The sequence below is a fragment of the Barbus barbus genome (genome assembly GCF_936440315.1).
Source record: "Barbus barbus genome assembly, chromosome: 33".
Classification (NCBI taxonomy): domain Eukaryota; kingdom Metazoa; phylum Chordata; class Actinopteri; order Cypriniformes; family Cyprinidae; genus Barbus; species Barbus barbus.
Genome location: NC_136761.1, coordinates 21,832,252 through 21,859,447, shown reverse-complemented (window position 1 = coordinate 21,859,447; position 27,196 = coordinate 21,832,252). Strand labels below are relative to the sequence as shown.

Genomic DNA, 27,196 nt, shown 5'->3' with positions numbered 1-27,196 from the left:
AACACACATGCACATACTAAATTGTCCAGCTAAACTGAGCATTTAGCCTCTAACTGAGTTAAACGCTATTCTGTGGGGAAGGCCAGCCAGTGAGATTAGCACTGTTTCCCGGCAGGAGTGCTATCTCATACAGGTAATTACTCAATTATCAGCAAACACGCAGATGTCTGACAATACAGACTGAGAAAAAGGCAGAATACAGCTGAATAGATGGTTTAAAAAAAATCTAACCTTACAGACACTTATATGAGCACTTCATGTGGACTGACTGAAGGGAAGAATGAGTCTTCTGTTACAGTAAATGCACTTCCCTAATATTACAGGAGTGTCCAGGTAACTGCTTAGATACAAATGTGTCATGTCAAACCCATTAAAAAAGTGAAACATATCCATTAAAATAACTATTTTCTCTGATTTTACAGAGGAAGGTACCAAGTATAAAACACACGCAGAAACACATTTTAGCTGCTCCTGCACTGAAGAAATCTCTCAAGTAATGCGTTTCCACACATCGCCACTGGTTGGCGCTAAAGAAAGCAGAACTGATACAGAAGATCATCTTACCTGATGATTTATAGTTGTAAACAAAAACAACAAAACTATATTTTTCAACAGGGGTCTGTGAGCTCTAGGGGGTCCCTAGTGATGCCAATTCATATTTGACTATATTTTTTGTGAAAAAATGAGATATGTGTTAAACAAAAACACAATATTAAGCTAATTACAACAAAAATTAAATTAAAATTAAAACAAATATATGACTCTATACTTCTGTTGGAACACTTTACAATAAAGTTGCTAACAATGAAATTGATCTTATTAGTTAATGTTAATTTCAACAATCAAATGCTGTTAATATTATTTCAATGGTACTGCTTTGTTTCAAAAGTCATTTACAAACGGAAAAAAAAAAAGTACTTTGATGAATATGATTATCATTCTGTACTATGACCACCTAATACCATGACTGTACCACAGTACTTTTTTTGTGAGGGTTAACGCCATGAGAGAGAAGTGTTTAAACAGGCTATAATACACCGACAGTTTATAAGCCAAGGAGAACATCCCAAACTGTGATCTAGTTAACGCACTGCTGTGCCGACCCACCCAATGAGCTCGTTTAAACACTTCCTCCCCCTCACACAAGCACCTGCCAGAGGACACACACCTGGCTCACAGCAGTCTCCCACAGAGAGGCCCTGTGGTTCTCCACGTTCAGGCCGCATGGGCTCAAACTAACACACACCCAGACACACACTCACACAGGCAGCACATATCCCCCCTGAGACAGCCTGCCGTGAGCTAATGAGGAATTAGAGAGGACTAGGACAGCTTTACTGGGGTTTACCTCATGAGAATGACTCGCAGGAAGACCCAGAGGCCACAAAATGCATACACACACAAACACAACACACACATGCATGCTCACACGCACAGATGCATGCTCAGGCAAAAATACAGATGCACACACTCTTACCCACCCATGGAATCAAATCTTATTGCTTATAGACACAACTTTGTTCGTACCGCAGCTATGCACACCAAAACAAACATACAGAACTGCATGCACGTACGTGTAGTTTTATCCAGAAATTAGTTTTGAAGCAAACGCAAACAAATTTAACTGACTCACGTTGGGTGTACACCCCATACTGTGCCATTTTACTAAAATATGTGTGTTGAAGGATCACAACAACTTCAATCAAAAATAATTACTATAAAAATGAGAATACATGTGTTGAGGCCAAAGGTGAACCACAGGAGGTTTCAACATGCATGGGCAAATATATTGACGTTTTTACTGTTCTATAAATTATTATTATTATTATTATTAAATACGCTTTTTTTTATTTTACAGTGCAATACTGTCATTACTACAGTATATCTCTGTTTTATTAACTCTTAGAATTAAATACAAATAATATTTAAATAATAATAAAAACAAATCTACACATATTAATGCTTTTGAAACATGGCTGCATTTATTTGATCAAAATTACAGAACAAAAGTATATTACTGCAATGTAAAATAACTGCTTTTTATTTTAATAGGTTTTAAAATGTAATTTGTTCCTGTGACGGTAAAGCTGATTTTTTTCAGCATCATTACTTCAGTCTTCGGTGTCACGTAAATCATTCTATGCTGATTTCTTCAGGATTCGCTCATGAATAGAAGGTTCAAGAAAACATCATTTATTTGAAATAAAAATAAATAAATTACATTTTAGACTAGATTTAAATAAAAAATATTTTAAATTGTAATATCACATTTAAATGATCAAACAGGAATTGTGTGCGCTCAAAAAGAATGAGTTCTCATGTGCGTAGAACAAAAAGAAGAATGGTTTAGTCCAACAGGTAGCTGAATTTGTACGCACACTGAAAAAATCCAATCAGATCAAAAGATGTCTATGAAAAATATAGTTTTTATTTTCCATATGCAAAAGTGAAAAAGCGACAGAAGTGCAAAGTGTATTAAAAACAGACCAAAGAGCAGACGTTTCAGCCCATGCTTTCTTTAGTGCTCATGTGCTCATCTTCGTGCTCACTTTTGCATATGGAAAATAAAAACTATATTTTTGATAGACCTTTTTTTTTGGTCTGATTGGATTTTTTCAGTGTGCGGACAAATTCAACTACCTGTTGGACTAAATATTACATTTAAATAAATAAATAGTAAAAACATTACTCTATTTTTGATCAGATAAATGCAGCCTTGGTGAACATATGAGACTTAATTTAAAACATGAAAAAAAATCTTATACTTTTTTTTTTAATTATTATACACTTTTGACTGGTACACAGTAACAATTGGTAACCTGCAATTATTTCCTTCATGTGTAATTTCTACTTTATTTAACCTAAATTTAACCTAAAATAAGTTTTGTTGGTATAATTACTGTATTTATCAGTCAGTTCAGTTCGTATTGCATTATGATTCAGTGATATTTAATAATATTTTGACTTGAATAAAACCAGTTAATTTAGATGTTACCATTTTTAGGTTGCAATTTTTTTCAGTGTATATGCATCCATATATTATTAGGGTATACATATTATTATGGTACACTCTAAAAGTGGTTCTTTGGCTTGTAATCATAGGGGAACCACTTTTGGTGCTGTATAGCACCAAATCTGGGTGCTTCAGTGATTCTTCAGCGGTTCTTTGGCATGACTGAGGGGCTATATAGCACCGCTACCATATACAGAACCTGTTAAGCTCCTTTATGGTTCTTCACTGGTTCTTCAGCGGTTCTTTGGGGTGTTTAAGGTGCTATAGCACCACTGCCGTACAAAGAACCTGTAAAGCCCCTTTAAAGGTTCTTTACGAGCCAAAGAACCACTGTTGGTGCTGTTTAGCACCATTTTTGTTGAAGAAATACAGTGCAATATGGCACCTCTTATGGTTCTACATAGCACCATTTGACAAAGGTGCTGTATAGCACCTTTAAAGTTACCTAAGGTAACTTTAGGAAGTTGATGGGAAGTCGTGGCCCATACCCAAGCAGAGAGTTAGCCTTTGAGCATCCAAACACAAAACTGCAACCATACTTGGCTAAATGTCACGTCTCTTTTTCTAAAGATATGGTGCTATATAGCACCAAAAGTGGTTCCTCTATGACTACGAGCCAAGAACCACTTTTAGTGCTATATAGCACCATTTTTTTTAGAGGGTAAACATGAAATGGAAAGTCACTCTCAATAAAGCAAGAGGAATAACACTCAATACTGTTAGCATATAGCCTTCCCCTTATACACTTGCTGTGTCGTCTTCTGTGTGAGAACTCCCCGAACAGGTATGTAACATGCAATTACAGGCTGTCCTCACGCACTGCTCATTATGTGCTGTGACGTGTGAGGGCGGAGGGAGAGATATGTTGATAGAGTGATTTCTAAAACCAGGAGTTTGATAGGAACATGTAAGCTGTCATTTATCTTTCATTCATGGCTGGGGTGGGGGAAAGGGGACTGAGTAAGGTGTTTTATGTAATAGAAATAGGTGTGTTCACATAAGAGTGAGAGAGCGATAGTAAGAGTTTAAAAATAGTTACCTAACAGTAAGTATTACTTTTGGGTATCTGCATTCTTGCCTGATGTCCTTAACACACAAACAGGTCTGTGTGAGATCATATGTGACAGCCTGGGAATCATGCGAGGTAGCTGACATATGATGCGACTGACAGGCTGGCAATCATGCGTGCTTTCAGTAGCCTGTGTAGGTGGGTGAGTATTTGTGTTTGAGGCACGGGTGCATGATTGAGTGATTTTAAAGATGAGGTTTAAATAAGTATGCATGTGTAAGTCTGCATAAGTGTGTGTGTGTGTGTGTGTGTGTGCGTGTGTGAGTATTAAGCCATGTCTGCAGGCTGAGGTGGAGGACAATTGGCAGCAGGACTGGCACGTCTGTCATGCCTCCACCTGCAGAAAGATCAGGAAATGACCCACACCCAAGCAGAGAGTTAGCCTTTGAGCATCCAAACATAAAACTGCAATTTCACAGGTTACATTTTGTGGAAACCATCCTGTTTGTACTATGTTTATTTTGTTGAATGAAGTAATGTATACCATGAATGAGATGTTAAAAAAAAACATGCTGACTAAACCCAGACTTAACTCTCTCTGTATCATTTAGCTTTTATCTTATTGGTGACTCAGATCTTGTTCCTATTTTTGGCTGATGAAAGACAGACAGACAGACAGACAGACAAGAGAAAGACAGACAGACAGACAGACAGACAAGAGACAAACAAGAGACAGACAGACAGACAGACAGACAGACAGACAGACAGACAAGAGACAGACAAGAGACAGACAGACAGACATAGATAGATAGATAGATAGATAGATAGATAGATAGATAGATAGATAGATAGATAGATAGATAGATAGATAGATAGATAGATAGATAGATAGATAGATAGATAGATAGATAGATAGATAGATAGATAGATAGATAGATAGATAGATAGAGAAAGAAAAGGTATTAATCTAAAAAAACAATAATCCTCTCGTGAATGGATGGTGATCCTAAACTTCCTACACTTCCCAACTATCCGTACAATACTTCAAAGCAACATGATGTCAATCTGGCCTTTCATTAATGGCGTGTTTACATCAGCCGTACACAAGACCTTTCATGTGAACCAGATGCAGAAGCTCTGTGTTTGTGATGTCTGCGCCCTGCTTCATGTACTCTAGGTGAAGACTAACAAAGAGAGAAAACCATCAGCATTCAGGGACTATTATTTTCCCATAATGGGTCTGGTACATTCCTCCTCCTACTCCTTCCTCAAACAGACAGCCAAGAGAAAGTGTGGATTAAAAAAGAAAACACAAGATGTTGTTGTGGTGCCCCAGGTTTGCTCAGCTGTGGCATTTTAGCCCCACCCAGGAGCCCAAACCCAGCACGACCTCTTCATCTCTCTCTCACTAGCACATTTACAGTTGATATTGCCCATGAACGAGACCTGAAAGTCAGGTTTGTCCAGTGTGGAACAAACGCAACAGTTGAGGACGACGGTACGCTGAGGAACTAAGGATTACGAAAGAGAGAGAGTGTGAGGTTCACTGACTCTGAGGAGGAAGAATAGTGAGGGAAGTGGACAGAGGGATGGACCAACAAAGAAAACGCAACAGAGAGGATGGTGAGAAAGAAGCAGAGGGAAAGAGAAGTGTCTGGGAAATGAAGGGGTGAATGGAGAAGGAGAATAGAGGGGTCAGAAGAGAGAGATGGGAGAGGAGAAATGGAGGGGGCGAGAGGAAGCGATGGAGACAGGGTGTGGCCTACAGTGGCAAGAGGCTGCAGGTTGTGCTCTCAGGGCCAAAAGTTCATGGAGGAGGTAGAGAAGGTGAGCAGGTAAGCCAAGCCTGCATGTGCCTGAGTCTCACGTGGATCTCCTTTTGTCGCCACAGCTTCACAGTGGCCTCAGGTTTCTGCCCCCCCCCCCCCCCCCCCCCCCCCTTCCAAACACACACTCCCTCACACAGCCAGCCTAATGCCCCCGGCCCCCGCCCCAAACATACAAACACACACACAGACCTTTCCACCCACTTTTATGAGCATATGAAGGATGAAAGACGGAAGAGCTACAAAGATTCATAATATACATAATCCTTATAATAATGTATAGACCCTCTATCTTTGAAGCAGTTTTTCGCCGTTTACTACTTTTGTGGAAACACCCTGTCCTGTGGCATATATACTTGCCAGAGAAACCGGTGCCTGTCCTAACTGCCTGTTGACTACACGCATGCGCTGATTTGTGACTGCGTGTTTTGAGTTTGAGAATCAAGAATCAAGTTGATTCTTTATCGTCTATTTTCTATATTAAAAACAATTTTATACACTATCATTTCATTTCTATAACGTGTGAATATATCCCCTATAGCATTCTAAAACAAAACCAATCAGAGCGCCTTGTTATCACTAGTTTTATTTTGATTTCTCGAGTCTGCTATTAGCTTATAGCCCATTAGCATCGGCAGCATGGCTGCCGCTAATCTTGCGTAGATTGCTAATACTCTATTCACACACTACCATTGTTTCACTGTTACTTGCTTAAATGGTGGATTTGTGTCTACCTTTGAGTGCAGGTGAGGACACATTCGAGCTCCAATCGGTGCAGCTGGAGCTGGAGGCCGTGGAGAAGCAGATCCGCGATCTAGTGGAGAAGCAGGCCCAGCTGAGAGAGCGGAGAGCTGCGCTGGAAACATCCCGGACTGATGCTCACAAGTCCGGGGTAAGTATACAGCACGCTGCTAACACTCCCACGATGATCCCACGTATCGACGAGGACACGAAAGGTTCAGTAGACTTTTTGGTTTAAACGAATGGTTATTGTCATGGTGTAAAGAACAGAAACTGCTCTTTGTTAATAACTGGAATATTTTCTGGGAGCGTCCTAGGCTTTTCCGTGCTGATGGCCTGCACCCCAGCAGAGTCGGAGCGGAACTCCTGTCGGACAACATCTCCAGGACGCTACGCTCCATATGACTAGTAAGCCAATTCTCAAATAACTACTATGATGACTTTACCCACTTAAAAGATAGAAGTACTTGCGTTGTCCAATCTATACAGACTGTGACTGTTCCCCGAATAGCGAGGTCAAAATATAAATTTAATGCAGGATCTAGAAAAAATCTGATCGTGATTAAACCAGAAAAACGCAAAATAAATGAACAAAAACAATTTTTAAAGCTTGGGCTCCTAAACATTAGTTTATTAGATATGATCAAAGCAGTTATTGTAAATGAAATGATCACAGATAATAATTTTGATGTACTCTGTCTGACTGAAACCTGGCTTTTAAACCAAATGAATATTTTGGTCTAAATGAGTCTACTCCACCAAGCTACTGTTATAAACATGAGCCCCGTCAGACTGGTCGTGGCGGCGGTGTTGCAACAATATATAGTGATATTCTCAATGTTACTCAGAAAACAGGATACAGGAGGTTTAACTCATTCGAAATACTTCTGCTTAATTTTACACTGTTAGATATGCAAAAGAAATCTCTCCTGTCTCTTGCTCTGGCTACTGTGTATAGACCGCCAGGGTCATATACAGATTTCCTAAAAGTTTCAAGTTTAAATGTATAGCGCTTTTTACGATACAAATCGTTGCAAAGCAGCTCTACAGGAAATTAAGTTTCCACAATATATCTATATATTGCAGAACCTTAATATATTTAGCTTATGACAAAATTTGGTAATTCTGTATGTTGTCTGAGCATTGGCATCCTCTGAGGGGTTGGCATTATCTTTTCTCAGGTGTTCGGTCATCTCAGATCATTTAAGGGTTGGATCCAGACTGAAGCTTCTGTAAATCCTAGTTACCACGGGATGTTAATCCCGTGACAGAAACAGAGAAACAAATAGAGACATAATTAGCGTAGCTGCTGTTCCATCTAAGCAAAAATGATTTGTTCAACCCAAGCTAAAGAATAATAATAATGTACATTTGATCAGATATAACTGCAGTACAAGATTATAAAATGCATTATGTGAATGCTTGGCTTAAGAGATGTGTCTTTAATCTAGATTTAAACGGATAGAGTGTGTCTGAACCCCGAACGTTATCAGGAAGGCTATTCCAGAGTTTGGGAGCCAAATGTGAAAAAGCTCTACCTCCTTTAGTGGACTATAAAGCGCTATACAAATAAACTTGAACTTGAAATATGCAGATAATTACATTTTAGCAGAATTACAAGACTCGGTTTTAACTGTTGAGTGAATATGAAACTAAGGTACAAGAGGCTGTTTTGAAATGTACATGTATGTATATACTACTATATATGGGGTTCACATGTCTGAGACCAGTAGTGAAAATACTTTTAAATTTGGGTGAAAAATGATTATGAATTACAAAACGTCTTCGTTTTTTGTGCACACATTACATGTTAAATCTGATGATGCATAGAGTTTCAGTGGAAACAACATCTGACTGTGACCATCTGTACAAAGAGTAACATAACATGTCCTAAAGTGACCTAGAAATAGTGCAGAATCTTTTATTTTATATTTATGCCATAATATTATTTTTTTCTTCAGTTGGTCTAAAATGTTCTGTTTATTCTATGTTTAAATTTGATTTTGAATACTGGAATCCTTCAGTGTCATCTAAGAGTTTTGGATTCCATATACATATAAATCCTCATTCGCCTACAATCCAGGCTTTCCCACATTAACTTTTTTATATTGATTTTTATTTTATTGGCATAAAGTACAAAAATACTGACTGTGCATAATGTGATTTGATTCAATGAAGTTCGTTGGTTAAGGTCGTTAGTTGCCAGTCTTGTACTGACCTTTAACCCCATATTCAATACTCCTTGAAATTAGAGGGATGGCACAAAGAAAGAAAGAAAGAAAGAAAGAAAGAAAGAAAGAAAGAAAGAAAGAAAGAAAGGCACTGTTTCTCAAGAATGACCTTAAGAGAATTGATATTTGTTTTATTATAACCCTACTTCTTGGCATCTGCAACTGCACAGTATGTCTCAGTAGCAGTTTTGGAAGATGTAGTAGAATCTCAGTACTTTGTGAATAATTCTGTTGACAGTCCATCGTGAATACTGGGATCAAAATTCATCCAGTTTACCAATATCGAAGAGAAACCTAACATGGAGAATTGTGCTCATGAGTGGTATTGAAAATATACCTTCTTGTGTTTAGGTCTAAAGTGGTAAACAGCAATATAAAAAGGCTTGACCACTACTGGAACTCAGGCTTTTAAAAGCTAATTTGCAAGTAATGGCAAAGTAGTCCCCTCTTCTAGTCTCAACGCCAAATAATCTCACTAATAACGTTCCAACTATTTCTTGATCATTTCATTCTCCAGTTGTGGCGTTGATGAATCTGGCCATAACCTCGACCAACTTGGCTGCAATTTCCTGTTCAAGAAATCATAGTTTGCTATTTCAAGGACTTATTCAAAATCATTAGAATAAAAGCTCGCCTGTGCTTTTCCTGTTACTCTTATCAAGCGCAGAGAGAGAGAGAGAGCGACCTCAGAGCACATCCTCACATCCCGGTCTCACACACGCTGCCTCCACCCTGCAAGCAAATGCTAACAACAGCTCAATCTATGTGCCATAAAGAAAACAATGCAGGGTAATCGTTCCTCAGATAGGAGTCCAGTTAGGCCAATCAGCAGGGGAATCATCTGGAGAGCAGGGGGCTTCAGACACACTGATTGCGAGGTGATTTACCTGGAGGGATAATGACTCCACGGGTCAGGCCTGCCGGGAGAATGTTAGGCTGACGAGAGACATTCAGGCTCACCTCTGGCACATACACACCTTTGGGTGGTGGCATCTTTCTTTCTGTTGTATGTTGTCTTGGGCACCTAAATTGTTGCCCCGAGGGTCTTGCTGCAGCAAATGCAAACCTTCCCTTTCATTTCACACCACAAAAGTCACCCGGCGAGCCACTTCCTACAGCACCGGAACAAACAGAGGGCAAGGAGACCAGTAGATAGTCAAACAGATGGGACGGGTGATTCAATTTTGTTGTTTTTTTTTATGTAAAGTGTATGCGCTGACCAGTGTATGTGTGCGTAAGGGGAGGTGGGTGTTTGGGGGGGTAAAAGCATCAAGTGGAATCTGTATGGAGCCTCTCTTTGATGTGCTGAGGTTACCTTGCATCTGAGAGGGCAGAGGAAGGGCAGAACGAGGAAGGACCTGCCCCTGGCTTTGTGAACTTCCAGCCCACAGGGCAAAATCAGAGCTCTCCTTGACTGCAGGCCATTCAGATGTTAACTTGAACATCATCACTGAGAAGGGCACCCAGAGACGCCCAGTGGACGACCCAACTGGTATAGTGGCTTAGGTACATTTGAGGTCCCAGACTCTGCAAGACAAGCAATATCAAGTCAAATCAGCTTTTATTCTCAATTAAACCATATATTCACAAACCATATATGGCAAACTTTTGAACAGTAATATGTATTTGCAATTGCAAGAAATAAAATCTCAATAACAGTCAATGTATAAATATAAAAAGTCACACATATACCATGAAGTAGTATATGAAGTTACAATACTTAAAAATACTGTATACTGTTTGAAACCATGCATTTCAAAACTTCTTGCATTACCCCATGTTACTGTTCTCAAACATGACTCCTTAAGTTTACAGCTCTGCCCATATAGTGGGCACCCATTTCTCCAGAGGGTTTGGGATGGGAAAGAGGGGTGTGCGTTCTTCGGAGGTGGGGACAGGGGTTATGGATGGGATTTGGGGGGCTGAGTGAGTCTATTTAGCCCTCAGCGGCAGAATGCCCCCCCCCCCCCCCCCAACACCCACCCCCCACCATCCCTTCCCTCCCCCGGGCTTTGTATGCCCTGAGCCCCACTCCTCCCTCTTTTGTCACCCGGCCATTCCGCTTTGCTTAGCATACACAAAGGGAGCTCAGTGCTCGGGCTCCTGACGCTGCATTCTGCCTGCGCGCTGGGGAGCGAGCACGGCCAAGCTGGGGGGACTGGGGGAGAGTGGGGGGTGATACTAGGGGACAGGGACACTGTTTGACTAAATGCCACCCTGCCCACGCTACCAGCCTCCTGATACTTACCAAACACATACACACACATACACAGATGGAGCGCTTAAAACAAGTGCCATCCAACCAGACCATGGCACTCGGCAGAAAAACAACCCTAAACAAACAAGTGTTCCCATCACGCCAGCTGTAGCTCTCTGTGCTGCGATGGCTCAACTGGAGCGTGACTGAGCCTGGCTACATATGTGTTCTCTTTATCTCTCTAGCGGGCCGCCGGGCACTGAGCCCATGCGGAATTTTGAGACCCGGCCCTCAGAGACTTCGATCAGAAAATTAATCCACAATGCCGGGGTGCGAGTGTGTTCATTTGAAACAATTAAACTATTTCACGCCCCCTTGACAAATCAATCCAAGGAGACATATGTTTGTGTTATGTAAAATTAATGGTGAGTTACGGTTTCCAAACGTCCAAAAGAAGCATCTTTTGACTTATACGGCATTACCAACAACAACAAACACATCTCACTAAAATGAGGGCATCCCCATACTAAATAGTACATACTTAGTACATATAACTGTAGACCAGTGGTTCTTAAACAGGGAGCCGGGACCACTATACGGGCTTTAGAAAATGTTTAAGGAGGCCTCAAGATGGTTTAAAAGTATTTAAATTCATAAAATTTAATTTGCAATGCTAAAAACAGCAATAAATATACATAAAAAATAATATATAGAGAGAAATATTAAACAAAAAACAATAAAAACGTAAAACCCAACAAAATTACTAAAACTTTAATTAAAATTACAATGAAAACAGAAAATCTAAAAAATGAATTAAAAAAATAAACTAAACTGATTAAAAATATCAGTAAAAACTCTCAATGATACTGAAACAACACTAATGCAAACTGAAAGCATATTTATTTTTTCTTCTCAATACACTGAAAAAAATGGTGTGGGATTTACTTTTAAATAATTTTCAATCAGAAATGGATAGTCAGTGTTGCAAATAATTACAAAGAAACAAGTAAAATGTTAAATTAAATGTGAAATTTTGAAGTGGAAAGACTGAAATGGTAATATCTTGTAAAACATGCTACAGTAATCTTTGTTTTATTTACAACTTCAAAGAATCGTTTTAACTATTAACTATTGTTTTGTAACTATTGGAATTAAACATTTTTAAATATTGGTACTTTCAGTTTCTTTTAATGGAAAAAAGTTTGAAAACAAGCAGCTTTGTCATAATTATAGCAGAAATATCAAAAATATATATTGTGCTGGACCTTTGAGTCAAAATAATACGCTAAAAATAATATTTTTTTTCCCATACAATAAAAGTCAATAAGGTCCAAAAGACATTATATGGACAAAGAAAAAACACTGAGACATTTTGCTAAATATCTTCCTTGGTGTTCCACAGGAGAACGTAAGCCATGCAGATTTTTTTTGTTTTGTTTTGTTTTTTGTTTTTGGATGAACTATCCCTTTAAGATAAAGTGCTATATGATCTGTTTTGACCAATACTTTAAGTGATGCCAGAGTCTATGGCACATGATGGAGTGACTACAGGTGCATTCCCGCCAGTCCCGTCCCAAACATCTGCGTCTGGTGCCTGGACCCCACCAGCCTACTGAACACACAAACGCACTGTCACATGTGCGCACACAAGCATACACTCCACCCCAGAGATGGATCTGTCTCAGTGGGCACAGCGGTCACCAACTATGGAGACGGCATGGAGCGAGAGGAGTGGTCTGTTGTCTCTGTGAGCAAGTATGTGTATGAGGGAGAAACAGAAGGTAAATGTGTATGTATGTGTGTGTGTGTGTGTGTGTGTGTGTGTGTGTGTGTGTGTTTGTGTAGGGGGGTTGGAGGGTAGGTTCAGTTTGAGTTTCAAAGCCCTGCTTGTTCGCCTATATTTCACACCACAGTGACATCTTAAAGACCAGACTGGCCTGGTTGCTCTGCCCTCTTTTTTCACATTCGGAGGGAAAAGACAGAAGCTGGGGAGAATGTAGGAGGGGGGATTGAAATATATGTAAATAGCCCCCAAAGGGGAATTTTATAGATTCAGAAATTTAGTTCAACCAACCTGAATAATCAAATGTGGGAACAAAAAAGTACCCCCACCCAACTTACCAGGACTAACATCTCATACTCCCCCAAACCCCACACATACACTCTCTCACAGCCTCATTTCTCCAGCTATCAACAGCTTGCAGTCATATAGTGTAATGGTACCTGAGAACAGGCTCCACACGAGTGAGACGAGAGGAAGATGAGGAAGGATTTTGAGGAAGGTGGAAGCTGACTTCATACCTGATCAGGCAGCACAGCCGGCTCCTGATTACAACACCATTTTCCCAGCGGGCTTCTGCCTCATCCAGCCCCTCTGAATATGGAGCAGACGGGCAGCCAATCACAGAGCGGCTCTCTCTCACCTAATGACAGAATTAAGGCTTGTTTGGATCGATTTTCTCAGACTTTACAGGCTTTCTGGAGAAAACCACACAATGAGAAAACTCTGTATTATTGCGTGGGAGGTCTAGCATGTAACAGAGCTAAAAAGTTCTATTTGACAGAACATAGGATTACACTGAGCTAGTGGTATGGGAACATTTCGAAGAGAAGTGTTTGCAGTCTGACCTTAATTTATTTTTTTATTTTTTTCAGGACACAGTATTTAAATAACAGTATTACTAAATACAGGTAGATATTAAATACCCATTGCTATAACTGTACCTTTCAGTCTATTTAAATTTATTTATAATATACAAATACACTACCATTCAAAGGTTTGGGGTCAATACCATTTTTTATTCAAAAAGGACTCAAAAGTGATCAAAAGTGACAGTAAAAGACAGTACATGATGTTTTAAATGAATGCGGTTCTTTTGAATTGTCTATTCTTCAAAGAATCTTGAAGCAAATGTATCTCAATTTCCACAAAAATATTAAGCAGCACAACAGGTTTCAGTATTGAAAATAATAACACGTTTCTGAAGCACCAAATCAACATATTATCAATATACAATGATCACGTGACACTGAAAACTGACTAATATTTCACAATATCACTGTTTCTGCTATTATAATCAAATATATGAAGCCTTTTGAGCCCATAATACAACACCATTCAATATCATTTGGTAGTGTGTTTAAATTTAAATTTAATTTATCCAAGGTTTCACTACTTAACATTAGTTAATATGAACTAACAACCAAAAATACTTCTAAAGCATTTATTAACCTTAATCAATGTTCATTTCAAAATGTAATGATATATTAGGACCTTATTGTAAAGTGTTATTGTCTTTCATTTTTTATACTTTGTGTATGTATGGTTTGCCATTTAGATTTTAAAAATTATATTGTTTATATATGTGCGTTATCAATAAAAACTTGACTATTATAAAATAATACTTACAAACCAAAAGCTCTAGTCATTATTTCAGGTAGAGAGAAGCATATTTATGATCCTAATAGTAAAATACAGTTCTTTGATTAAGAAAAGAACATTTGTATGGCTGTTTTCAGCTTAGAGTCACAGAAAATCAGGTTCTCCTCCCCTGAGTGTTCAGTGATTCTCCTGCCTTACAATGCAGTCCTTTCCATTAAAAGGCTCTACACAAAGGGTTATGACACTCGGGAAGCCTTTGAGGGTCTAGAGCACAAATCCCTTGAGCTCTGTCAAACTGCATTAAATCCTCAGTATGCTGCTCGTGGAGTACTAAAGGATTATTAAGAAAGTCTTTCTAGTAATTATTAAGAGCAATATTACATGAGCAGCAGCAAACCTGTTGTGCAGTGGTTCTCAACTGGTGGGTCGGGACTCAAAAATGGGTCACAGTTCTGTTCTTAAAAAAAGGAATAAGAAGTGCAAATGATGATCACAGACAGCAAAACAAATAGACTTAACTTTTAAAATGGTTAGAAAACACTTTCCATATCTATTGTTGTTGACGTCAAGGTTCCATCCAATCAAACTGTACTTCTGTATTTTGGCAGAAGCTAGACCAATTAGGCATGTCTTCATCCTCAAAATCATGGACAAAAAAAGGTAAAAGATAATATGACATAAAAAGTTAATTATGCACATCATTTTGTAGAGATGAGAACAGGAATTATCCTTTTATTATCAGCTGTATTACTGGTCACGCAACTGCCTGTTGCTATAAACCAGAGAAAGTGAGACAGACAGAGAGACAGGCAGGATGGAGGTAGTCTGTAGACCTGCAGGAGTTCTTTCTCTCCACGGGGCGCAAGAACAACACATCCAGACACCGACACAGCTGTGCTCATTGAAGTTTGTGCTAAATATCACCCATGCGCGCACACACACACACAACTTTAAGCAAAGTCTCTCTCTTTGATTCCCTTCCTCTCACACACATCATCATGCATTGAAAACTTCACTACATCAGGGTAAAAGAAGGGGCTGGCTATTGGGCCTCACACAAATCCCCGAGCCACCTTAAATCCCCATCTTTGACCCACCTGTCAGTCACTGAGGTGGCTGCTACTGAGCTTCTGCTGGCGGTGCAGCTCTCACACACCGGCCTCTTTTACATCTCAACGGACTTAAGCTAAATACTAACGACTCCCAATCAAGAAACGTCTAAACACCCATCACCATCAGCCCTTCGCATATAAGAGTGTATTAAGGACAGTCTGAAGATTTTGGAAAACCGGGAAGCACTGGATTCCATTATCTCATACTTCAGGAACATTTAATTTATTAGCCAATTTATTTAAATATTTTAATCATCAATGTACAATATTTATTTAAATTTTGGAGAGTAAATACAAATAGCTAAAAATAATGATATTAATGCATAATTCAAGAAATTGAATATTCAAATTTTAATTACTGTAATTAATTTTGGGGAAAAAATTTAAATAGATAGAATTAAATAAAAATAATTATAATAAATTAAATTATCCCAACTAAAAACCTTCGGATTTCTTGATTATGTTCTGTTTCCAAATAATTACTTCTTTTTTTTTTTTTTTTTTTTTTGAAGGAAACACTTAAAATAGCCCAAATGAAAAATAATAACACAAGTGCACACCTCAGGAAAATGTAGTTAAATTAATTGATTTTATTAATAATAATTTTGAAAGAAGAAAAAAACATACAGTTTATATTAATACAAATTATAATTAAAGTTACCGAGTATTACAATTATAATTAAGATAAAATAAAATAATAAATAATACAATAAATAATAAAAAAATAATAATAATACAACCTTCTGGTTTCTTGACTATGAACATTTTAGTTCATTTTCTAATTCATTCATTTTTTCAATATTTTAATTTGGAAGGAAAAACGTAAAATAGTTTAAAAAAAATAGTAAATAATAATAGTAATAATACTAGGGTATTTCAGGAAAATGTAATAATTTTCTAATTTTAATTCATTTTAAAAAAACATATAGTTTTTTAAAAAACATACAGTTTGAATTAATAAACAATAATAATAGCAATTAAAAACATTAAATTAAAACATTAAATTATACCAATCAAATACCTTCTGATTTCTTGACTATCAACATTTCTGATTTGTTCACTTTGCAAGTATCTGTGTAAATATGTTTCTGTGTGTAGGGAAATTCATTCTGGTATATTTTAATACCGTGTAAAAGCTAAAACTGCTGTATCATTAGCTTCTATAGGTATACGCCAGAGGGCAAGCCACCTCATGTCAGACGTACAGTATACCAAGTAAAAACATCAAATTTTATTCAGCGTTCACATGCAAAGACAGTTTCCAAAATAATTAGTACATGACAACAAGCCTACACATACATACCAGCTCTATGTAATTTGCAGCGAACACACCTGTCGAGACATGAATAACAAGATGCTCAGGTAAGATTGCCCCATAACACACCACACCACAGAAAGACCTCAAACCTTTGATTTTCATACTGTCACTCTGACACGTCTTCAGCCTTTTTAACGGTGCAAACAGGTGCCTAAGTCAGGTGAAGAGAGGAAAGCGCCAAACTGGCGCAAGCCAAGACAACTTAAGAAAAATGCTTATTTATGACTCATTCAGTCACTAAATCACCCCTTTCCCTTTTTTCTCCCATCGCCCTGGCTATTAAATCACCATCTTGACCCGCTGACCCAAGGCCCGGGCTGTAAAAAAGCCCCCCGCAGGTCACAGGCCTGATTGGAGCATTTGAATATGAAATGCGCTCGGCTGGGCATGGAAACAGCTCGGCGCTGCGAGAGCCACGCTGACCCCCAGGAGAGAGGCCCACCGATCAACGGTTCTGGGGACAGGGAGTTCTCACTCCCTCTCCCGTTCGCTCTCCCTCTTTTTCAAACTCTCTAAGTATGGATTTACATGGCTCATAAGGAGGGAGAAAAGGAGAGAGGGATGAAGGGAGGGAGAAAGAGAAGGAGAGCATTTGAATAAGAGAAGAGGCAATTCCTGTTAGCATGACAAAGGGGGCTGCCATCATTCCTGATTGGTGTCACAGTGCGGCTCTATAGCCGGCCAGGCCCCCTGCGTGGCTTGATGTGTGGAGCTCAGGCATGTTTATGCATCCGAGGTGTGATATTTGCCGGGGGTTTGGAGAGAGGGATGCGAATGAACTTTTCGGGTTCGAATTGTGGGACAAAGTGCGCATTTCAGAGCTTTACGTCTCATTTGACCTACATAGTGCATTTTCAAGGCACTGGTGAAAAGGATATCACCTTAACCCACAGTTAAAAGCCAAGATTGGTTTCCCACGAAACAGGCGGTAATAATGAGCTTTAAAACCACGGTAATACTATTTTGACAAGCGAGGCCTGTAGGCGCAGTCAACATCGCCGTACACAATGCTCAATGAGATGAAAAGCAGCCAAAATGTGGGGGGAAAAAAAGCTGGGCTTTTATGCTGGGTTTTGTTTATTTTACGTTATCTTCGGCTACTGCTTATTAGCTGGTGTTCCTTCTCACCCTCACAAATAGCTAGTCCACCAGCTACTGATCTTTCTACAAGCTCACTCACATGCTAATAGACGCTGGAGTGCTGCTGTGAGTGACAGGCTGGAGTGGACAAAATAATAAGGCTGTTGATGCATGCGAGTGTCTTTAAAGCATTTCAAAATATCATATTATACAATTGTGATTGAGACTCTAAAGACTAAACATAGAGGAGAACCAAAGAGAAAAGCACTTAAAAGCAGGACACAATGCTGGGTGACTGGCTATGACATGAAATATCAAAACAAATACAACTAAGTAGCTGTCTTTTGTTGAAATCTATTGTATTACAGTATGGTTATTGTATGGCTTTCCTGTAGCTTAAATAGTAGAGCATGGCGCTAGCAACGCCAAGGTCATGGGTTTGATTCCCAGGGAAAGCAAGAGCTGATAAAATGTAAAAACTGTAACTTGAATGCAATGTAAGTCACTTTGGATAAAAGCGTCTGCTAAATGCATAAATGTAAATGTACAGTCTAAATGCACTTCCCTATGCTATTGTGCTTCAAGTCTAGAGTAAACTGAAGGAAAAGTTCACAAAATTCTGTTATCATTTATCCTCGTGTCTTTCCAAACCTTGGCTTTCTTTCTTCTGAGGAACACAAAAGAAGATATTTTTTTAAAAATGTCTCAGTCTCAAGTCGATGGGGTACTATGTTGTTTTTGAATGTCATTAGAGACAAAAAATGTTTACTGACCCATTGAACCTTATACGTTATGAAATGGAAAAAAACGACAAAACATTGAGGCTCATTATCATTCTTTTATTGATCAAAACCCACTTCTTACCCACCAAAAAAACAAATCTTACACAAAGAAACTGGAGTGGGACGCTTACTGAAAAAGAAGCATAAAAGACAACAAGCGTTACATTTGTACACCCCTCCAGACATGCCTTAATATGAGCCTTTGGTGCACAAATGCACATCTTTCAGAGAACTGGCTGACTGACAATGGCAACTAATCAATAAACAAGTGAGGCACTTCTGCGTAGGGTCTTATTTCCATGCGCGTGGAGAGCTACAAGATGTTCACCTGAGTGAAGACATTCACCAATAACACAGAGGAGGGATTGGTGAGTTGGACTAATGTACGTACTTTCCAAGCATCCTCAAAACCCCTGACATCCCAGACATGACAAGGAGTCATCACACAGGCATAAGACTATTGTTCATCTGTCAATCTCTGTTTCTTCTCAATGACCCAACCTACACTAATCAATATCTGTGGCCTAGATGAGAGGCCTAATCTCCCCAGTTTCACATCCCTGCCCCCATCCCCTTAACCTCTGTACTGCACGTATTGTCTCTACTTTCCCAACTGCTTTCACTGTCATTGCACACATAGGTTGTGTATCACTTATCAACATTTTCTCCTTCTAGTGTTTACCAAAATATGTGGATCTGCTTCAAAAGTTTCCACAAAGAAAAATCCCTGATGGGATGTTAGTGTTTCTTTAAATGGATAGCAAATTCGTTTTTATGAAGTTTTCTGTTTTTCAGGTTTTGTTTTTTTCCTGAGGGAAAGACCCTAATAATCTCACATGTCTCCTTTAGAGTTTCAGAAGAAATCTTAATGTGTCACACTGCAGTCAGCTAAACCTGATATTTAAACTAGATTTTAATATTTACTCAAACACTTCTCTGCAAATTAAGGTGCTTCACTATGCCATAGAAGAACCTATTTGTCTAAATGGTTCCATAAAGATCCTTTAACATCTGAAGAACTTTTCTGTTTCACAAAAGGTTCTTTGTGGCAAAAGAAGGTTCTTTAGATTATAAAAAGGTACGAAACAGATGGTTCTTTAAAGAACCTTTGACTGAATGGTTCTTTGTGGAACCAAAAATTGTTCTTCTATGGCATCACTATGAAGAACCTTATAAGCACCTTTATTTTTAAGAGTGTATGGCAATACATTTCTTGTCCATTTTTATTACCCTGAAGGAATCTGAGGAGAAATCCCACTCTTATGGCAACTTGTAACTGCTTTATGTTTTGGTGAAATAGTGGCTAATTCATATGAATTCATTCAATCTGTTTAAAGGTTAATATCTTCATCACTACTTTTTTTATATACAAAAAGCACATTTCAATATGAATTGCATTATACAAATTCATATGAAATCACCACATTGTAAAATAGTTTTCTCATGAGATCAGGTTGAGTAAAAAAAACTCATAAGCTTTGAACCTCTGACATTTTTCACTTAATATGTGATATGTCCCTAAAATGGTGCCATCTGCACTAGTGTCACTCATACTCCACCCAATTCTGTCTTGGACAGGCACCCTAAAACCTGTTTCCATCCTGCGTCAGAGAAACTCACTACACCTGCTCCACCCAAGAGAGCAGTGTAGACGTTAAGGGCAGGGTAGTTCCACATTCAGGGAAATTTCCACACTCTCAGTTTAGGCTCCACGGCTCTACGAGGGGTTTCACTGAAATATCATGATGACTAATTCTCCTTCAGGCCACCACGTCTCACAGTGATTGACAAGTGAAGCTCCAGGGAATTATTCAATGAAAAAACAATATCCCAAATACTACAAACGTGCCGCGTTTAACTTAAAGGGTGGCCATGACTGGTTGCACCAGAGAAAGGTTAAAGTTGTATTATAACCGGTGGTTATCTGTGTTAATTTGAGGAACATAGAAATGGACTTTCTGGATATTGGGCAAAATGAAACTAAATTCATATCTTAAACCTCTACAAAATATTACATATTTTAACATACATAAACATGAAGGGAGTTGGTCCACAGATTACCACTCTGAAACATTACTTAATCGATTTTAACTAATCAAATTACAACACAATATCACCTACTAAATGTCTAAACTGCCCTTCCATCTCTATATATCTCATTAGCTAAAGTCTTTCCATAAAATAGCCAGGCACCTTGTGTTAAGACTCTATTCATTCAAATTATTTACTCTATGCTGACATCTATGCAAGTCACTTGCACCTGGACTGCAGGGCCAACCCTGAATTGGATTGGCAGCCGCCTTTTAAACCTCCCACTCTACATTCTTTGTGGTTGTGTAATGCTATGGAGATTCAACCATGGCTATAATTATCAACAAACATCAGAATCATTGGAGAGGAGAAACAAGTTGGCACATTCACCTAGACTAGATTTGTGATTATCTTTAAATGTCAAATAAAACTGATACTACTCATACCTAAAATGTATGACCATCTCAAAAGTGAAAAAGTGTATGGCCATCTGAAAAGTGCATATAAGAAGTTTATTCCCTGAATTTATTCCCTTAAAAAATGACTGGCATTGATGGTTCTATGAAGAACTTTTAACATCTATGGAAACTTTCCATTGCACAAAAAGTTGGAAAAAAATGTGTTCTTTTAAGATCTGTTCCATGAAAGGCTCTTTTTGGGAACCCAAAATGACATCACTGCAAAAAAAAGAGTGTTGGAGGCATATAATGAAGCAAAATGATACTTAGGCTGGTGTAAACTAAAGAGAAAAGTGAAACAAAAGTGAACAAGGCATCAACACATATTTAATACGTGAACATAAAACGCAGAGAGGAACCAAAATCGTGACACGTGCAGCAAGAAGAGGAAGAGGTTAGATTTACGTGTACAAGAACAGCAAATATACAATAGTAAAACAAGACAATGGCCAAAGGCAGGAGAGGTGAGCCTGTCTCTTAGATAAAGTGCAGGAAAATGGGCAGCTCTCTGAGGTGGGATGAGACCGTGAGGGTCAGCTCAAAGTCCTGACCCCGTAAGGATTGGATGCCATTTTCCCACGGCGGGAGCTGATTTAATAGGGGCTCGTCAACGACATCTGCCCCAGTTCAGGGAGATTAACTCACCCCCACACCTCGACTCCAGTCCGTCCCCACAGCCCACATGAGTCTCACTCCAGTGGACAGGCCCAACAGCAATGCCTTGAGCCAGCCTGCTAATCAATACTAGGATATTCTGTTTTTAGTACACAACACCACAGCAAGTCCAGTCTGGCACCATTGAAATACCACAGAGCTTGTTCACTTTATTTTTCAAACACACCCGTTTTTTCAGCTGACGTACTGTAATCTGTGTACGTCCATGAACGGGAATACTGTAAAAACAGCTAGCAATTTGGAATGAGGAGTTCGCAATGAGAGTTGCTGAGCAGGTTCAGTGAATGAAATTGATACAGGACTAGTGCCACGTTTTTATTCTTAGATTGGCACGTGTATTCAAATATGTCAGGAATAATCATAACTATCAGAAATAGGAGAAGGTAGACAGTATGAATAATATATATTTAAATATAAAAAAAATACCCACTGCAGAAAGAAAGTGAGAAAGCTTTCTGTCTCTAATGCTATCTAACTTCGAATCCAGCATGCTTGATTGCAGTAGTGTGCAATTATGTTGGTTTGGAAAAAGGGTTAAACAAACAGCTCCAGTGAGGTCATAAGCAGATGGAAGTGGGGATATGCCTGCACTTGCTGAGTGGGCACAGTGCTCCACATGACTGAGCGAGCAAGGGAGAAAGAGAGAGAGGGGCCCACTCTGTGCTGGAAGGGGCCTAATGTATTCTGCTATCAGTACAGCTTCACTCATGTGAGTTTAAATACATTTATTTTTTAACTGGCAATTGAATATGTCAATATTGTCACTGTGAGTGTCAAAAAATAAAAGCAAATCTGGTACCCAGCAAACCATTCATATCAGACATATGCAACAATTTCACCACTGCATCTGTCATAGTTGCTTTATTTTTTTTTCCTTTTAAAATTAGGAAACATGATAACCTGATAGGCCATCTCTCCAACACACTACTACTTTCAGGGAGGTCCATTTAATCTGTTGGCATCCATAGAGTAGCACAGGGCTAATCCAAGCACAGCAATGAGGCATGGATCAAACCTGTCAGTGAATGTGGGAAAGACAGCAGCCAGTGCATGCACTCAACGGCTCAGGGGAATAAATGCCCTGGGATGCTGTGCAACTCATCCCATGCTGTAAAACCATCAGGTGCACCAATATTGTGAAATTCTGTTGCACACTAAGTGTGACAATGTCATTCAAAAAGAGTGTTTCATATTGCTGGGTGCAAAAATTACCAGCGACAGAAGAATTTGAGTTCTTAAAAGTATTCCTTAAATAAAAATCTCTTGCAGGAGAATTTAAGCAAAAATCTAAATGGTTGAGATTAAAATAAGCAGGGTTTAAAATGATTTTAAAAATACAGATAGTATTTATAATGCAACACGTCCTGACAGTTTTACTGTTGAGATGTTTTAAGTGATTCAAATCAGTGAGTTCACTTGGTTTCGGAAAATGTGAGGTGCTTTGCAGAACGGATAATTATTGAACATGGATGAACAAGTGATATTTCAGAAACAAGTTAAATCAAGCATCTGAGATAAAAAAAAAAAAAAAAAACTTGCTCAATTCAAAATTCTCAGTTAGAAAATCCATAGAGGTTCTAAAAAAGTAAAGGATTATTACATTTGAAAGAGGTTTTTCAGCCTGTTGTTATAGGAAAACTTTAGGTAACTGGCATTAAGAGTTTTTTAGCAGTTATTTACAAAAGTATCTATGATTTTAGAAATCAATATGTTGATCTACAAAAAATAGGCCTACATCTATATTTTAATTTTCAAAGAACCATATCCAGCCAAAATGTATCTTTATTAGAAGAGAGTTTTGTTTTTGTTTGTTTTTGTTTTTTTTTAACCAAAGATGTTGTAAAGACATTGAAGATTCTTTATTTTTACGAACATATGTTAGACAAAACATATAGGCTATTATACATATTATATATTACATGAGGCAGTCCATAACAGTCTTGTATGTGCCTCCTTTTCTTGGCTAACTACAACAAGAAAGGTATGGTAAAAATAGTCGCTTGACACACAGACAAAAAATACAATAATGTGTGATGTTCAAATCACTGAATAATGTACAGCAAATATTTAACCTCTGTCTCACCCCAAAAAAGTCTGCCACAACTTAGTAGCTCATAAAGTGAAATTGCAACCAAATAATCACTGCATTAATCACTTATTATGAACATAATTGTCAGAATTTATCAACTGTTTCATGGTCAGGTTGACAAACTCAAAGGATTAAAGATATTTATAGTTAGCCATAATTATATAAAATATGGAGGAACTGTACCTGGACGACTCAACAAGTGAAAATGCAAGAGAAAATTACACCGTTTGTATGCATGACAGTTCATGTGAGTTAAAATAAATATTTTGTTCCATTTATGCATTTAGGATTTTTAGTTTTATTATTTTTTGTGTTGCATATTCTTACAAAGTAGAGTTGTTTCACCAGCAGCGAGTAAATCTTCTGAAAAGAGCGAATTTTGAAACAAGTTTCATTTTTATGATTCGTAGTAGGCTATTATGAAAGCTAAAGTTACAATATAGGCTACACCAGTTGATATTTCAAGGAAAAGGGCATCCGGTGTTTGGACGCGATGCTTTAATTAGTTTCAGTGGTCCAATATATAGAATGATATTTGATTCATTTACAGACCGACTGTATTTTTAGGAATTTGAAAGGCACAAATATAGTTGCTGTTGTATGATGTTTAATAACAATCCACGGGTGTTGACATCTGCTTGGTAGCGAGCGTGTCTGAATTCGCTTATTTAGGCTGCTCTTCAAATGACCACATTCGGCTTCAAGCGAATTTGAGTAATTCTGTCACTGGTTTTCCTTTAGACATAAGATTCAGAGAAGAAGAACCACACAAGTCACTGAATTAAAAAAATAAATCGTATCTAGCCATGAAGCTTTTTTTTTTTTTTTTTTTGTAAAACAAATTTATTCATTTAGGATGGTCTTGAGTAGAAACGTCAGTTTAAATAAAACTCTCCGTCCCACATAATGGGTTAATCTGATACTGCCATAACATCACAGAAAGGAAGATTCACAAAACAAAAGTGGAACATTTCAACAAGACGTACAATGGTTCACAAGCTTAAAAAAAAACAACTCACTATAAATAAAACAAACTTTGCGCTTGCGACCAGCACATCTTTCATTTCAATAAAACCTAGTTCATAAATGAACAAAAAGACTACACATATTTGGACAAAATCGACATTCTAAAAAATAAGTGTAAACATTTATGAGTGAACATACTCTCCCTCCGTTTCTCTTTCTTTTTTTGTTTTTGAAATACAGCCTCTTCACGAAGCCACGTGCCTTTTTCATAGAGACAAACTCTGACTGCAAATAAGTCAGAAGTCCAATATTCTTCTACAGACGTTGATTGCTTTACAGCTTATGATAAAAAAGCTCCTCTGCAATACAATTTATTCTGAAGTCCCCGATATGTCGTCATAAAATGCTTTAAAACGGACAACTCATTGAGATAAAAAATATTTCTGTTTTTTAAAACGAAATTGAACTTCGATTCTTTTTTGCAAATCAAAACGTTCAAGTATCCGAAGTACTTAAGTCTTTTTTAGGAGTCTTTCAAATGTGGGTTAGGGGTAGCGTCCCGTTCACGCCCGTCCCTGCGCTTTGATAGTGCGGGTGAACGCTGTGTAACCGACTGCTCTGTAGGCTGGAGTGGTCGGCGCTTTCTCCTCCGGGGGGCAGGTACATGCTTATCATATCCCTCAGGTCTCCCAAACAAGCACGCTGGGAATGAGAGGTTATGGCCGGAGGAGGAGAGTTGGGTTCCGTCTTGCACACTGAAGCCATGGAGCCCAAACCCATTGCACTGGAAGTTTGCTGCGTGTATGCTGGTGACATGCTGTACGTGGACGCGGCATTCATGTAGGTCTGCGCCGTGGACATCATGGGGTACTGAAGCCCAGCCATGTCGTACCGGTGCATCTGCTGGATCTGGGGGCTGTTCATGCTGGGATGCTGAGGGTAGGCCAGCTGGTCCTGCATGAGGGAGTACGCGCTGTTCGTCCAGCCGTTCATGTGCGTGTAGTCCATCCGCTGGCCCATTGACACGGCGTTGTTGACAGCGTTGGCACCGGGTGCCAAGAGTCCTCCGGGCAAGGAATATTTGTCTTTCTTCAGCAGGGTCTTGGTCTTCCTGCGGGGACGGTATTTGTAATCCGGGTGCTCCTTCATGTGCATGGCTCGCAAGCGCTTGGCCTCGTCAATGAAGGGTCTCTTCTCGGCGTCAGTCAAAAGTTTCCAGTCAGCACCGAGGCGCTTGCTGATCTCAGAGTTGTGCATTTTGGGATTCTCTTGTGCCATCTTCCTCCGCTGCCCGCGGGACCACACCATGAAAGCATTCATAGGCCGCTTCACCCGGTCCTGGTCGCTGGAGCTGTTGTTTTTGCCGCCCGCCGCCGAGCCCGTGTTGGACTGCGGAAGGGGGCTTTTAATCTCGGTTTCCATCATGTTATACATTCAACCGACCTGGAAGTGGTGCCGCGCACTCGAAATAAAACGCTGAAGTTTAAAGAGTCTCACCAAATACAGCAGCCGGTAGTCAGTCAAAAGTTAAGAGAGATAAAACTCTGGTAAAGTGAGAAGCACCGAACTCTTTCTAAAGTGTCCACACCGGTCCGTGTGTCTTGCTCTGCTCTGCTCTGCCACGGAACTCTGCAAACTTGTGCTCTAAACTCAGCTGTTAATAGAGGCTCGGCCATGTGATTTGGATTGACAGCATAACAATGAGCTCAGCGCCGACCAATCAGAGAGCGCCTCACACTCCGCCATCCACTGTGTTTCGGGATGCACTTTTAGTGGGATAAAATACAGCAGGGGCATCTTTGCACAAAAGTAATCACTTTGCAAATATTGTTCTATAGCGGTCGTTATTCACGCAGAATATTAGCCTTGCCCTACTTTTGCAGAACAGATTAGGTTAAATAAATATTATGGATCTCGAATTTTGCCCGAGAAATTCATAAACTGCTCAACGTAGCTATACAACCCACGAAAAAAAATAGCATGTTCAATTTATTGCATAAAATAAAGGCAAGAATCAGGTTAGATCCTATCAACTATAAACGTTGTCTCTTGCAATGGCACGACAAAGGCACAAAAATCGTTAATCAAACAAATAATAAATAGCCTAAATAATTCAATTAAAAGTTAGTTTTTTTAAAAAAAAAAAGACAGGACAATCATGTATCCACTAATGCAAAAAACTTGCCTACATCAAATGGTAAGCTACATTTTGCATCACCATTAATATAGGATTTTACTTATTATTAGGCCTCTTATTATTATTATTAAATAAAATAATCTCACATA

General features: G+C 38.8%; 1 protein-coding gene across 1 annotated transcript; it reads right to left on the bottom strand.

Moving 5' to 3' along the window:
- Window positions 1–23,700: 23,700 nt before the first annotated feature.
- Window positions 23,701–26,537, bottom strand: LOC306853404 (transcription factor Sox-3-like). The gene has a single exon (XM_079390777.1). It carries the CDS (start codon window positions 26,342–26,344, stop codon window positions 25,445–25,447), a length of 900 nt encoding a protein of 299 aa, XP_079246903.1. The 5' UTR covers window positions 26,345–26,537; the 3' UTR covers window positions 23,701–25,444.
- Window positions 26,538–27,196: the final 659 nt, after the last annotated feature.